We start from the raw sequence: 14,072 nt of genomic DNA, 5'->3' as shown, positions 1-14,072 counted from the left end.
TTACATAGCTGGAATCCAATAATATTGCCTAATGCCCTAATATATTTTGGCAGTGGATCTTGGTCATAATATCTATCAAAGGCAAGAACAACACACTCAAAGAATATATATATATTGAGCAATTACAACGCATCTTTTTTTTTTTTTTTTGCAACACTGATGCATTCTTTTTCTATTTCGGCATCTAAATAATTATAATCCTAAATTTTTTTATATGATGGTGTACATTATAGCTATATAGAACATCTTATAAATTTTTAAGAAATTCTAAATAAATTATGGTACCGAAACAGAGTCTAAACTGTCTGTTGCACGCGTGCCTGTTTTTCTGTATACGCGAGTAAAATTTGACAGTTTAAACTCTGTTTTCGGCTTCGTAAGCTATTCAAAATTTCTTGAAAATTTGCAGGATATTCTAAATACCTACAATGTACACTGTCATATAAAAAAATTTGGGATTATATCTATCCAGATGCCGAAATAGGAAAAGAATGCACCAGTATTACAAAAAAGAGATACGTTGTAGTCTTTCCCATATATATATATATATATATATATATATAAAAGATGCAGTTGTACTTGTTTGTTATATATAATCAAAATATCATCGAAGACAAACAAAACTAGCAAACTGGAACCAATCAGAAACTAATGTATTGATAATTAAAACTAAAAAATTGGCATTGATCATTATCCATGTGCTTTCATGATTTCCTGGAATATTTAAAAGAGGACGAGCAAATCTTCCATCTAATCAAATTTCAAAGTCTTCTATGTTTAAGCAAGCTTCTTTGACACCAAACATGCGTGTCAGCCCTTAATTTTAGGGTTCAATGATTGGGCTACATTATACATTTGCTCATTCAGAAGTACATATGCACAACTTTTCGTGAAACAATTTTGTCGTCTTATAGTTCCTAATCCATAATCAGCAATACTATAGCCAATAATAGTTTTAAAGTTATCTCTCAAGCAGGGCATATTCTCATTCCTGTTTTTATGTATTATTTTCCTCATTTTAGTCCATTTAATTCTCATTTTTGCAGCATCATTTATTATGGATTATCAAGGTAGCAATAGCTTTTTCTGCTCAATCATTTAGCTTTTTCTTTACCTTACACGACATCAATGTCTCACATTATGCTCCATTGTTTTCCACAAGTAGTAATATGACCAATAAATAAACAAATGCATGTAAAGCTCACCACTCAATCCTAGTTGATGAAAAGGTAAGTCTCATTGCTTCAATTAAAATTACTCACATTACAAAAGGGAAAATTTGGCATCTTCAGGGTACAAATTATCACACAAAAAAAATAAGGATGGGAAGGAATAGTTACAGCTAAAATGATTTTGAAAAAAATACTCGTACAAATAATTTACAGTGGAATTTTTGCTGGTGTACCTGGATCACGAGGATACTTTCTTGGTGTAGGACGCGCTTTCAGACATACAACAGCAGTTCTCTGTCCATGTGGACTTTGAGATTCCACTGGGTAGAAAAGGAGAGTATAAATAAGGAAGCAGATCGATACGTCCATACAAAATTCTAGCAATATCTCAAAGAATCTTATGAAGTTCTCATATTATAATTAAGGAAATTGAACCTTGACTTTAATAATTCTAGCAATATCTCAAAGAATTTTATGAAGTTCTCATATTATAATTAAGGAAATTGAACCTTTACATAAAGTCAAGGGGACATCAGGCACACATGACAATAAAAATAAAACATTGCACATAAGAGCAAGGCCAAGCATTCAAGTCTTAGAATCCTAATTTTTGTAAGAGGGAAATAAAGGCTGAAAAACCTTAGGTTTTATTTGAAAACTTATCAAAATAACTTGGTTGAATATTTAACCATATTATTAATTTCAGTCCAAGCAACATGAAAGTTGATTACATCATTCAGAATACTTAGCACTAGATAATTGTTTAAAATGGTGAGAAATAACCACCTCTGTATTTTATTTTTCTGATACACAATATACAACCTAGGGCTAGAAATATATATAGGCTATACAACTACAATAATCTCAGAATAGGAAACGATTCCTATATCCCAGGGAACCCAAAAGATAAATCATTATTGCCCTATTTTTCTAACTGTCAACACTCCCCTGAACAATAGATATTGATAAGTCCAAACTTGTTTACAAGAAAATCAAATGCTTGTTCGAATAGTCCCTTTGTGAGAATATCAGCTAGTTGTTGATCAGTTTGCACATATCTAATGCTGATAATTCCTCCATCAATTTTTTCTTTAATGAAGTAACGGTCAACTTCTACGTGTTTAGTTCGTCATGATGTACAGGGTTATGTGCAATGCTGATGGTAGACTGGTTGTCACAGTAAAGCTGAATAGGAGCTTCATATTCAATCTTCAATTCTTCTAGTAGACGCTTGATCCATATAGCTTCACACACTCCATGTGCCATGGCTCTATCCTGTGCTTCTTGCGACCACTATTTGCTTTTTACTTCGCTATGTGACCACAATTCCCCATACCATTGTGCAATACCAAGATGTAGACTTTCTATCATCAACTGAACCAGCCCAGTCTACATATGTGAACACTTCAACCTTTCTCTCAGTTGTCTTCCTGAAAAAGAGGCCCTTTCCTGGTGTTTGCTTGAGATATCTCAATTTCTATACACTAGATTGAGATGTCCCTGACACGAATCATGCATGTATTGACAGACGAGACTCACTGCAAAAGCAATATCGGGTCTAGTATGTGAGAGGTAGATGAGTTTTCCTAGGGCTGTGCAAAAAATTTTACAACCCGCCCAAACCAACCCGAAAAAACCGCCAAAAAACACAACCCGAATAAACCGACCAAAATTTAAAACGCCCAATTGTTACATTGGGCGGGTTGAAAATAATTATCAACCCGTCCAATATAACCCAACCCGCCCAATTAAGAATTTATTATTTTTAATATATTCAAATAAATATATAAATTAATTAAGTTTTGTTTTAATTTGTTTACTATAAATTTAAAATATTGTTTTAAGCGTAAAAATATAAACTTCACATTATTAGTACTAGTATTTAAAAGAAAAAAATTACAAAAATGTTAAAAAAAAAATACCACTTTTGTTTGGGCGGGTTGACCCGACCAACCCGCCAAAAAAAAATACAATTTCGGTTTGGGCGGGTTAACCCGACCAACCCGCCCAAATTATTGGACGGGTTAAAAAACAAATTTCTTAATTGGGCAAGTTACGGGTCACTTTTGCTAACCCGATTATGACATTGGACGGGTAAAAATACCTTATAACCCGACCAACCCGCCCAATGCTCAGCCCTAAGTTTTCCTACCAGCTGTTGGTACCTCCCTTGTCAACTGGACTGCCTTCAAACATTTTTCTTTTGTCTCCAAGCTCAATAGGAGTTTTGCTAGGCCTGCTTCATAGCATGCCTGTCTCCTTTAGAAGATCTAGAGTGTATTTTCTCTGGGACAGGGAAATACCTATTTTGCTCCTAGCAAATTCCATACCCAGAAAATATTTTAAAGCACCAAGATCTTTGACTTCGAACTCCTTTGCCAACATTTCTTTAATTGAATTCATCTCCTCAGTGTGATTACCAGTGATAATTATGTCATCAACATATACGATCAGAACCGCAATTTTCCCACTTCCTTAAGTGTTTAACAAAGAGAGTGTGATCAGTCTGACCTTGTATGAATCCAAGCTCTTTGACAACTTTCAGGAAACGATTGAACCATGCACGAGGAGATTGTTTCAAGCCATAGAGTGATTTGTTCAGTTTGCAAAATGTGGTTGTCTTGAGAGATTCTTCAAATCCCGGAGGCTGACTCATATACACTTCTTCTTCCAATTCCCCATTCAAGAATGCATTCTTTACATCAAGTTGATGCAATTCTCAACCCATGTTAACAGCTAGCGAGAGTAGAACTCTAATAGTGTTGAGTTTGGAAACTGGAGCGAACGTTTCCGTGTAGTCAATTCCATAGGTTTGAGTAAACCCATTGGCAACTAACCGAGTTTTGTACCTCTCCATAGATCCATTTGTATTGTATTTGACGGTGAACACCCATTTGCACCCTATTACCTTCTTGTCTGGTGGTAACTCTACTAATTTCCATGTTCCATTCTATTTAAGTGCTCTTATCTCTTCAAGCCCTGCTGCTTTCCACTGGGGAGAATCAAGTGTTTCTTCGATATTCCTGGGAATCATAACATTTGATAGACTCGAGGTGAAAGCTTTAAATGGAGATGATAATTTTGAATACGAAATGAAATTTGAAATGGGGTGTTGGGTGCATGATCTAGTTCCTTTCCTCAACGCAATAGGAATATCTAGATCTGACTGTTTGTTTGATGGGAGAATACCTGAATCTTTTGAGGGAAGTGGTTCCATCACTGGATTGGGCGTTTGACTATGCTGAGGATTCGTAACTTGTTTATTTCTCTCTCCTGGAATATACCCAAATCTCTTTCTATACGTTTTGGTCTTGAGGATGTCCTTCTAGTTCAGTGTTTTTAGGAGAGGTTCCTTCTGGTTCAGTGATTTTAGGAGAGGTTGGTGGATTTTATAGATTTTCTGGTTCAGGAGGGAAAGTTTGGATATTTGGTTCAGAAGAAAGTGGAGTGGAAGAGGAAAATGGAAAAGGAGTGGTTAAGGGTAATTCTAACCCCCACGACCATTGAGCTTCTTGCTAGTGATGGTTGGACTCCCCATGAAGCGATGTGGGAGTGAAGTAAGGAGTATCCTCGAAAAAGGTCATGTCACATGAGATGAATGTTTTTTTGGTGAGGGGACAATAACATCGATAACCTTTTGAGGTAAGAGAGTAACCCAAAAACAATGTCTTAATGGTTCTAAGATCAAATTTACTCCGTTGGTGGGAGTGAACATGCACAAAAGCAGTGCAACCAAATACTTTAACTGGTAGAGTATTTGTAGAGGTGTGAGGATATAGAGATCGAAGAACAGAATATGGTGTTTTGAGCTGAAGGGGTCGACTAGGGAGGCCATTAATGAGATAAGCAGTAGTAAGGATAGCATCGTCCCAAAGATATTTAGGAACATGCATAGTGAACATAAGAGCCCGAGCTACTTCTAAGAGATGAGATTTTTGCATTCAGCAACTCCATTCTGTTAAGGAGTATCAACACACGAGCTTTGATGGACAATCCTATTTTGAAGAAAGGGACCAAGAGTGGTATTGAAAATATTCAGTATCATTGTCAGTGCAAAGTATTCTTATAGATGTTTGGTACTGTGTTTTGATCATTTGATAAAAGTCCTGAAAAACTTGACATGTTTCAGACTTACTTTTAAGAAGATAGACCCAAGTGAGACGTGTGTGATCATCGATAAAAGAGATAAACTATCGCTTACCATGAGAAGTATTGACCTTGGAAGGTCCCCATATGTTACTATGAATGAGAATGGGTTGGAAGGTGTATATATTTTGTGAGGGAACAAAACACGTGTGTGCTTGGCAAATTGACAAATATCACAATGGAAATCAGTAATATTCTTATTGACAAATAAATATGGGAATAAATGTTTTAAATATAAAAAACTTGGATGCTCAAGTCGACAGTGTCATAACATAATCGTTTTTGAAACAGAGTTTGAAACAAAAGACGAACTTGAACTTGAATTAGAAACAGAACTTGCACCCAAATGTAGCAGAGAAGAGAGCTCTTTAACTGGATGTTGTCTTCAAAGAAATAAAGTCCGTTACGAATCCTGGCACTGTCAATCATTCTCCTCGATGATAGATCCTGAAATTGACAAGAATTGGACACGAATTTAGCGAAGCAATGATTATCACTGGTTAATTTGTGGACAGAGATTAATTTGCATTGTAAAAAATGAACATAAAGTACTGATTTAAGAATGAGATCAGCAGATAACTTAATAGTGCATATTCCAACAATAGGAGAATGGGTGTTGTTTGCAATTGTGACACTAGATTTAGTGGAACAGTATCAAACAAATGTGGTAAACCTGTCATGTGATCAGTGGCGCCTGAATCGATGATCCATGGTGTGTTGGAGGTAGAAGAAAAATTATCAGAGTGTGCAGCAGAGGCACTATGAGTCTCAGGACCGGAACTGGGGTTCATGGATGATTGACTCAAAAGAGTGTATAGGTGGGCAAGTTGTTCCTTACTGAATGAAGGGGTAACAGTACTATTCTGATCAGTGGTACTTTCGGTCTGAGTTTGGTAGGCCTTTCTCTCGTTTTGACGGCGAGGGGTACAGTTGGGTGGTTTACCATGGATTATCTAACAAGTGGATCGAGTATGACCGTGACGTTAGCAGTGATCACACCAAGGCCGATCACTCTTACGATTAGGTTGAGGGTCAGGAGTGAATCTGTCATGCGGTGGGGGTCGGATTTTGAAACGAGAGCCGAACTTTCAATGGGTTGCAGGGCAGGAGTAGTGAGCATGACACGACGACGCGCTTCTTCACGTCTAACCTCAGATAATGTTTCTTCAGAGTCAAGAAATGGGACACGACCTACCAGACGACCTCTAACTTCATCAAGATTACTGTTTAACCCCATAAAAAATTCAAAAACTCATTCTTTCTCTAACTGCTGCCGCTGGATTGTAGTGCAGTTAGCACATAGTGGTGTAGTATCCAGATACAAATCGAGCTCCCGCCACAAGTCTTGTAAGTCGGAAAAATATTGGGTAATAGTTTGATTACCTTGCTTGATTTCTTTAAACTTGGTACGAATTTTGAAAATCTGAGAAGCGTTACCAAGGTCAGAATACATTTTCCGGGCAGCGTCCCACACCTCCTTAGCAGTCTTAAAGAATAGATATATGCGGCTGATTTTTGAGTCCATTGAATTAATTAACCACGCAAGTACAATAGAATTTTCAGCTTGCCATACCTTGTATGTAGGGTCATTCGAAAGAGGTGCAGGAAGATCACCAGTAATGTATCCAAGTTTACCACGACCACAAATGACAAGTTTGACAGATTGGGCCCATTGCAAATAATTTTTGCCATCAAGTTTATGGGCTGTAATATTAAGTGAACCACTGTCCAGACTATAAAGAGAGCCCATAGACTCACTGGGTTGAGTGTGGGTTGAGTTAGGGTTAGGCCCAATAGTTTGAGAGGTAACTTCATCACTGGTAGACATCTCAAGAGATATGCGGCTGGGGAAGGAGAGTTGTCCAAGAGCTGACTGGAGATAGTGACTGGAGAACCGCTAAGAACTTCAGAGAACCGCCGAAGATCGTGACTGGAGAAGTCGCCGGCGTTCGTGCAACTGGAGATGGCGTGACGGAGAGGACTAGCCGAGAGCTTCTGAGAACTGCCTGGGTTGTGCGGCTGGAGACGATGCCGAAGTGGAGTGACAGGGGCGAGGATTTGTCAGGTTGGGCTGGCCGAGGATTTGTCGAGGGGCGTCGTGGCTGGCCGAGGGCTCCTACGGTTGGGCTAGCCGTTGGGTTCTACGTGCACTCGAGCAGCTGGACGTCAGACTGGTTCTTGCCGAGACTAGCAATTGAGATGGAGCTTTGCCGGAAAAAATGGCAGATGCTGGAATGGACAGAGAAGATCGGAGAGTGAGCCTTAGTGTTCTGATACCATGTTTAAAATGGTGAGAAATAACCACTTCTGTATTTTATTTTTCTGATACACAATATACAACCTAGTGCTAGAAATATATGTAGGCTATACAACTACATTAATCTCAGAATAGGAAACGATTCCTATATCCCAGGGAACCCAAAAGATAAATCATTATTGCCAAATTTTTCTAACTGTCAACAATAATCTTAAACACTTTAAATAATCAATGAATAAATTGTCAGTTAGTAGTTGTAACGACCTAAAATTACTAATAAGGCTTAAGGGTCTTGATTAGTGTGTCGGGAGGGCATAATTGGTTTATGTGTGATTTAAATAGTTAAATGCATGATTATGTGATAAGCATGCTTATATGATCATATGGATATGTGAAATGCATGAATATGAGTATTAGTATGCATATAGGCCCTATTTAGCTTATAGGAGCATATTTGTAATTTTGGCCCGTTGAGGGCATAAACGTGATTATTTGTGATAAATTATTGAAATCACATTATTATGTGGATGTATTCGCAGCTGGTGGCTCGAGGCAATCCTAATCAGCAGTTTAGCGTTATAGTCACGGTGGGGATTTATACCCGGCTCGGGGGAGCCTGGAGGTATTTTTGGGAATTTGAGAAATATATTGGAGATTTATAGACCTTGGGGAAAATAATTGGTAATTAATTAGATGATGGGAATTAAGTGATAAATATTAGGAACACTCGAGGAATTAGCGGGAATTGAGAACAAATGACCAAAATGCCCCTAGAATGACTAAAAGGCTTGGAACTAAATGGGAGGGTAAAAGAGTCTTTTGCCTATTAGGAGATATACTTGTTATATCTGATGTCTTTAGTGGTTGTTGTAGAAAGTGATAGAAACAGAAGGAAAGAAAGAAGAAAAAATAGAACATTTAACTCACCCCTTTCTCCTCCTCTCGGTTTGCCCTGTTCCTCACCATTTCTTGTGGGTTTTGGAGCTGGAAACTCAGGGAAGGTCTAGGCAAAGTCTTGGGACTTTAATCCTTGAAGTGGCTAGAAGTTCAGCTAGAGTTAGTGTTCAATGAAGGTAAAATTTACAGAGTTTGGTCTGAATTTTCTGACTTCGATGAAGTTGATTTTGATTTTGAGTTTTGGATGGAATTAAGGGATTTCAGCTTGGGGATTTGAGGAACTAAAGGCTGGAAGGGCATGGAAACAACCTAAGGTCGAATTCTCTCAGTTAAGGTAACCAATTCTAACTTTGAAGTTCTGGGTTTCTGGTTTTCTGATGATGTTCTTGAGCTTTTGAGCTCAAGTTTGGTTTATGTGATTGATGGTGCTTTTAGTTAGGTTTTTATGTTGATGGGTTGTTTTGGTTGAGTTATAGTGGATTGTAAAGTCAATTTTGGGGTTGGTTAAGGTTTAGAGTAGTTTGGTGGAACTTTGGCTCGGGGAAGTTCGAAGGAAAACCCAGAAGGTTTTTGCATGCTGGTTGTAGCGCTGTAACGCTAGCCTTGGAGCGCTACAGCGCTAGGCTTCATTTCCTGGGGGGGTTTTGTCCCTGTTTGTAGTGCTGTAGCACCCACCTTGTGGCACTGTAGCACTACCCTGCCTCCAGAAGTGGGTTTTGGGTATTTTTCTTAGGGTTTTTGCTTGGAGGCTCAGGGGTCGACTCCACCCCGTTTGGTGGAATTGGGCTTCCCGTGGGCTTGGGATTGGTCCCGATGTTGAGTTACGGTATTGAGGGTTAATGATGGTTCTATTTTACGGTTGTGACTAGGTGTACGTTAGGGCTTGGACGGGATCGTGCTCGAGGATCGTTTCTTTTAACCAAGCAATCGGAATCAAAGGTAAGAAACTGCACCCGGTTATGTGGTTATGTTGGGACTAAGAGTTCCTTATACTTGTATGTGATGTCATAAGATGGTATTATGCCATGGGGACATGTGACAAACGGCCTAAGAGTGTCGGAATCGTTATTTGCGCACAGGACGCGGCTCGGCCTTTGGTAGCTGAGGTTAATTAAATAATCACTGAGCTTGGCCTAAGCAAGCCAGAGTCAGTGGGTTAAACACTGGGCTCAGCCTAAGTGAGCTGAAGACAGTGACTTAAGCAGAGGGTGTGGCCTAAGGGCGTCGACCCTAGTTATTGAATGATATGTTTATTGTTATGAATGTGATGACTATGGCATGTTTATTATCTGGATGATTGATTACTGGTTTGCAGATTTATATCGTTGATTATATAAACAATGTGACTTGCTGAGTATCTGATTAATGAATTGTGAATTATCTGTTGATTGTCGCTTATGTTATGCATTATGTTTTCTTGCTGGGCCTTGGCTCACAAGTGCTACGTGGTGCATGTAAAGCCAAGGACAAAGTGGACCAGTCATGAGTTGGAGAGTTCTAGGGCAGAATGTACATAGTTAGCTGATCAGCTGCCATGGTCGAGGATTGGTAGAAGGACCGGAGAACCTAAAGTGCCTATTTTTCCATTAGAGTGGCTTTTGGTTGTATTTAAACATTATAATTTTGTAAACTGTCCTTTAAAACCTATTTTGGGATCCCATGTATTAAACGTTTATTTTAAATGAGGAATTTTCTGTTCATGGCCAAAATGTTTTAACCCTAACCTAATTATGACTTTAAGATCACGTTTTCAACTATATGACTTGATTAACAAATCTTACACCTTTATAATCACACAGTGTAACGGTCTTGGTTATCCAGGGTGTTACAGTAGTACAGTCTTATAAGATGGCAGCAAGTCGTGTTGTTTAATTAGTGGCTGGTAGAAAAAAAAAAGGCCTCGCTTGAAAGAGGTTGGGGAAATAGAATGGAATGAAATGAAAAAGAATCAATTTTCATTTCATTCTTTTGTTTGGTCACAATTTAAGATACAGGAATAACTTTTCCTCTAGTTTAGTAGAATGGCTATTCCTCCCAAAAATGAGAAAAGGATCATTCATTCTAATACACAGTAAAAAAAAATATTCCATTCCTATTAATTTCTTTTTTCGCTCACATTAAATTCTATAACATTTCATTCCTACTTTCATTCTCATTCTTCTGTTGTTATTACCCCAAACTAAACAGCACCTACAAAACTCTATACAAAGAAATAGTGTTAGGCTCTTAGCTAATATCACATATATAAACATACCGGAGCATACTTGCAAAATGGATGCACCCATCATTCCAATTGCTCTTTCTGCATTCATAACTTCTGCCTGTGCAAGTATGTGAAATGAGAAATCAAGTATGTGTAAGAAGCAAGAAGTTATTTTTAAAAAGTAAACACACCTCAGGATCGTGGCCCTTGGCAGCTACAAACAAGCCACCAATACGAACAAGAGGAAGACAGTATTCGGCTGGCCATCATTAAAAGAAAAAATGAACCGATTTTAAGTCTTGTAAATTACACAAAGGGAACCAATACAATTGTGTTTTACGACTACCTAAGATTCTCATTTCAGCAACTGCTCTGGCAACTGCTACATCAAATTGCTCTCTGAAGCAATGATTCTGCCCCAAATCCTGTCCTATAATAAAGCTAATAACATTCATATCTGTATGAAAAGGAAACTGGTGGGGATAGATATCTTAAGCTAAAGGTTCCAAAAGGAGCATATTAGTACATGCATGTTTATGCTTGTATTTTCTAATGTGTAAAACCTTATTTTTTTTTTTGGGCAAATAAACTCCATTTGGAAGGACATAGTTTCATTTGATTATGTAGATGTGACACTTCAATAATCTTTCCACTCCAGATAACATGAAAAACCAAAATATTTGTGAAACGCCCATCTTGGGTGGAAGTTAAATTTCATATTAAAGCATAGAGAACATCACTTCATGCTTCCAAAGAAGCTAGAACCATGTAATAAGGCTAAATTTACTGTACCTCCGCTCTTCCTCTCACAACTTTAACATTTGACAAACCAATCTGGCCAACCACATGCTCTAAGAAAACACAACGCTTGTTCATAGACTCCATAAGGGTAACTTCCCAACCTGTCCACCAAACACATACAGTATAAAATATCATAACTTTCCACAAGAAAAGAAGAACTTGTCCAAAAGAATAATTGAGCTAATAGAAACCAAAAGTTACCAGGGCAAGCAATCGCTAAAACAACTCCAGGAAGACCGGCACCACTCCCAACATCAACAAGTTTAAGGTTATTGCATGAAGAGCTACAATGAGAGATGTAAGAGTTTCGTATGGGAGTTATGACAGCAAGCGAGTCCTCCACATGTCTTTCCATGACTTCGTTAACCTCTTTAATGGCTGTCAAATTCATTTTCTGCAATCCGATGAAATCATAAATGTTACAATCCAATATAATCGCTTACCCAATACTTGTTTCCAGGTTTTCTTTTCCTTTTTAAATATCTAGACCATTTTTTAAACAGACAAAAATATGTAGTAAATGACGGAGAGAAACCTGGTTCCATTGAAGAAGAACGTCAACGTATAGATGGATTTGAACCTTCTGAGTGGAACTTAGAGTTTCGAAGTAAGAAGAGCTCAGAATTCTGGAGGTAGATAAGGTTCTTCGTTTGACTATGCGTGGAGAAAACGTCGTCGGCTTCAGAGTCGGAAGGTGTTTGAAGAAAGTCACAAGAGAAAGGGGAACTACACTCTGCCTAACCAACATTTTGGCGCGCGATTCAGCGGACAAACTCCCAAATATTTAGTTAACGTCTGAATAACAAGAAGTTGGGCTTCAGAGTTGGGCTTCAGAGAAAACAGACTGGACCCAATGGACTTAATAATAGTGAAAATTAGATTGTGTGTCCAGTTTTATGGTGTGTTATATATTTTTACCCATGTTTCAACTTTTTTATATTTTTACCCAGTTTTTTAATCAGTTTCCCCATAATACCATTTTATATTATCAATTGAGTACTCTCCATCTTTTTCCCACATTTCCCTCCCCTTCATTCTGTTTTCAAAGTTTTCGTTTACTATTCCTTTCTCTCCGCTGAGCGAAACTCACCCCCCATCCTAACGGCAATGCCAGAGCCGATTGCTTGAACAGCCCTCTGTCTTGATTTGAAGTTCTTCTCCAAGTACAGAGCCGATCTTCCTTTTTCAAGTGATTGTTGAAGCTTGCTTCTCTTGAGGTATGTAATTGAGGTTTGTTTGATTCTTTGCTCCCCATTTGTTTGATGAAAGTTTCATTAATTTTTGTATGAATAATTTATGTTCTTATACAGTGTTTTTATTGTTTGTTTTGATGAAAGTCATCATTGTCTGAGCCGCTCTCCCTGTGCAATTGATTGTTGAAGCTTGCTTTTCTTGAGGTATGCAAATGAGTTTTGTTTAATTCTTTGCACCCCATTTGTTTGATGAAAGTTCCATTAAATTTTGTATGAATATTTTATGCTCTTATATAGTTTATCTTGTAGTGAGGTATGTAAAATAAGTTGTTTAATATATTGCACTCCATTTGTTTGATGAAATTCCTCATTAAACATCAAATGAAAAATTTCCCTTCTTATTTAGTGTTTTCATTGCTTGTGTTTATTTTGATGAAAATACTCATTGATGTTCATTTTTTTTCTTTCAATTTGTCTCTTGGTTTTGTATTATGTATATACATTTATGTGTATGGGAATGTATAGGAGTAGTACTACTCATTGTGTCTTTGATGAAAAAACAAAATACCAATATATAAATTAATGTTTCTATCATAAAAATTAGACGGAGTACCCATTGTTAGAGGACATCTTTAATTTTTAACCAGATTTTAAAATTCTTTCATTTATGCCCAATTGTGGCAATAAATGAGATGAAGTTGAACCAGAATTGGACAATGAAGGTTGCTATCAGGTAATAATGTGAAATTAAGGCACCATCTAATGGAGAGAGTAGATAGGCAGTTTAGGCTATTTAGTAGTGAGAAAGATTCCAGATTATTACAATCATGAACTTCGACATATTTAATATTGGGGAAGGAATCTAGAGGAAGCACTTTGAAAGAGCTAGATATATATTCAACTGGAAGCTTTTGGAGGGATTTACAATCACAGAGCAGTAGAAAGTCTAGATTGTTGCAGTACCTGAGATACAGGTTTTCCAAATTGATAGGAACACACCTTTCATCAAAATTTTGCAAAGTACTACATGATTTGAATCCTGCAGTCTTCCCACACTGGTCAATTCTTACACTAGTGACAGTTGGCATCATGGAGAGAGTAGATAGGCAGTTTAGGCTATTTAGTAGTGAGAAAGATTCCAGATTATTACAATCATGAACTTCGACATTTCTAATATTGGGGAAGGAATCTAGAGGAAGCACTTTGAAAGAGCTAGATATATATTCAACTGGAAGCTTTTGGAGGGATTTACAATCACAGAGCGGTAGAAAGTCTAGATTGTTGCAGTACCTGAGATACAGGTTTTCCAAATTGATAGGAACACACCTTTCATCAAAATTTTGCAAAGTACTACATGATTTGAATCCTGTAGTCTTCCCACACTGGTCAATTCTTACACTAGT

The 14,072-nt window shown here is 37.6% G+C and overlaps 1 protein-coding gene across 4 annotated transcripts; it reads right to left on the bottom strand.

Annotated features, from left to right (window-relative positions):
* Window positions 1-1,218: 1,218 nt before the first annotated feature.
* On the bottom strand, window positions 1,219-12,334 carry LOC133830456 (uncharacterized). 4 transcript variants are annotated; one of them, XM_062260432.1, is made up of 7 exons: window positions 12,012-12,331; window positions 11,678-11,870; window positions 11,468-11,577; window positions 11,022-11,100; window positions 10,867-10,934; window positions 10,737-10,793; window positions 1,219-1,492 (listed from the first exon to the last, which is right to left on the bottom strand). In XM_062260432.1, the coding sequence occupies exons 1-7, from the start codon at window positions 12,222-12,224 to the stop codon at window positions 1,445-1,447; spliced, it is 768 nt and encodes a 255-aa protein (XP_062116416.1). In that variant the 5' UTR covers window positions 12,225-12,331; the 3' UTR covers window positions 1,219-1,444. The 4 variants fall into 4 exon arrangements, with proteins under 4 accessions (XP_062116416.1, XP_062116414.1, XP_062116417.1 ...); XM_062260430.1 differs by having other exon boundaries at window positions 10,727-10,793; window positions 12,012-12,326; XM_062260433.1 differs by lacking the exon at window positions 1,219-1,492 and adding an exon at window positions 5,556-5,765 and having other exon boundaries at window positions 10,727-10,793; window positions 12,012-12,332.
* Window positions 12,335-14,072: the final 1,738 nt, after the last annotated feature.

This window comes from Humulus lupulus, chromosome 4, assembly GCF_963169125.1.
Source record: "Humulus lupulus chromosome 4, drHumLupu1.1, whole genome shotgun sequence".
Taxonomy (NCBI): Eukaryota; Viridiplantae; Streptophyta; class Magnoliopsida; order Rosales; family Cannabaceae; genus Humulus; species Humulus lupulus.
This window is presented reverse-complemented; position numbering and strand designations above follow the sequence as displayed.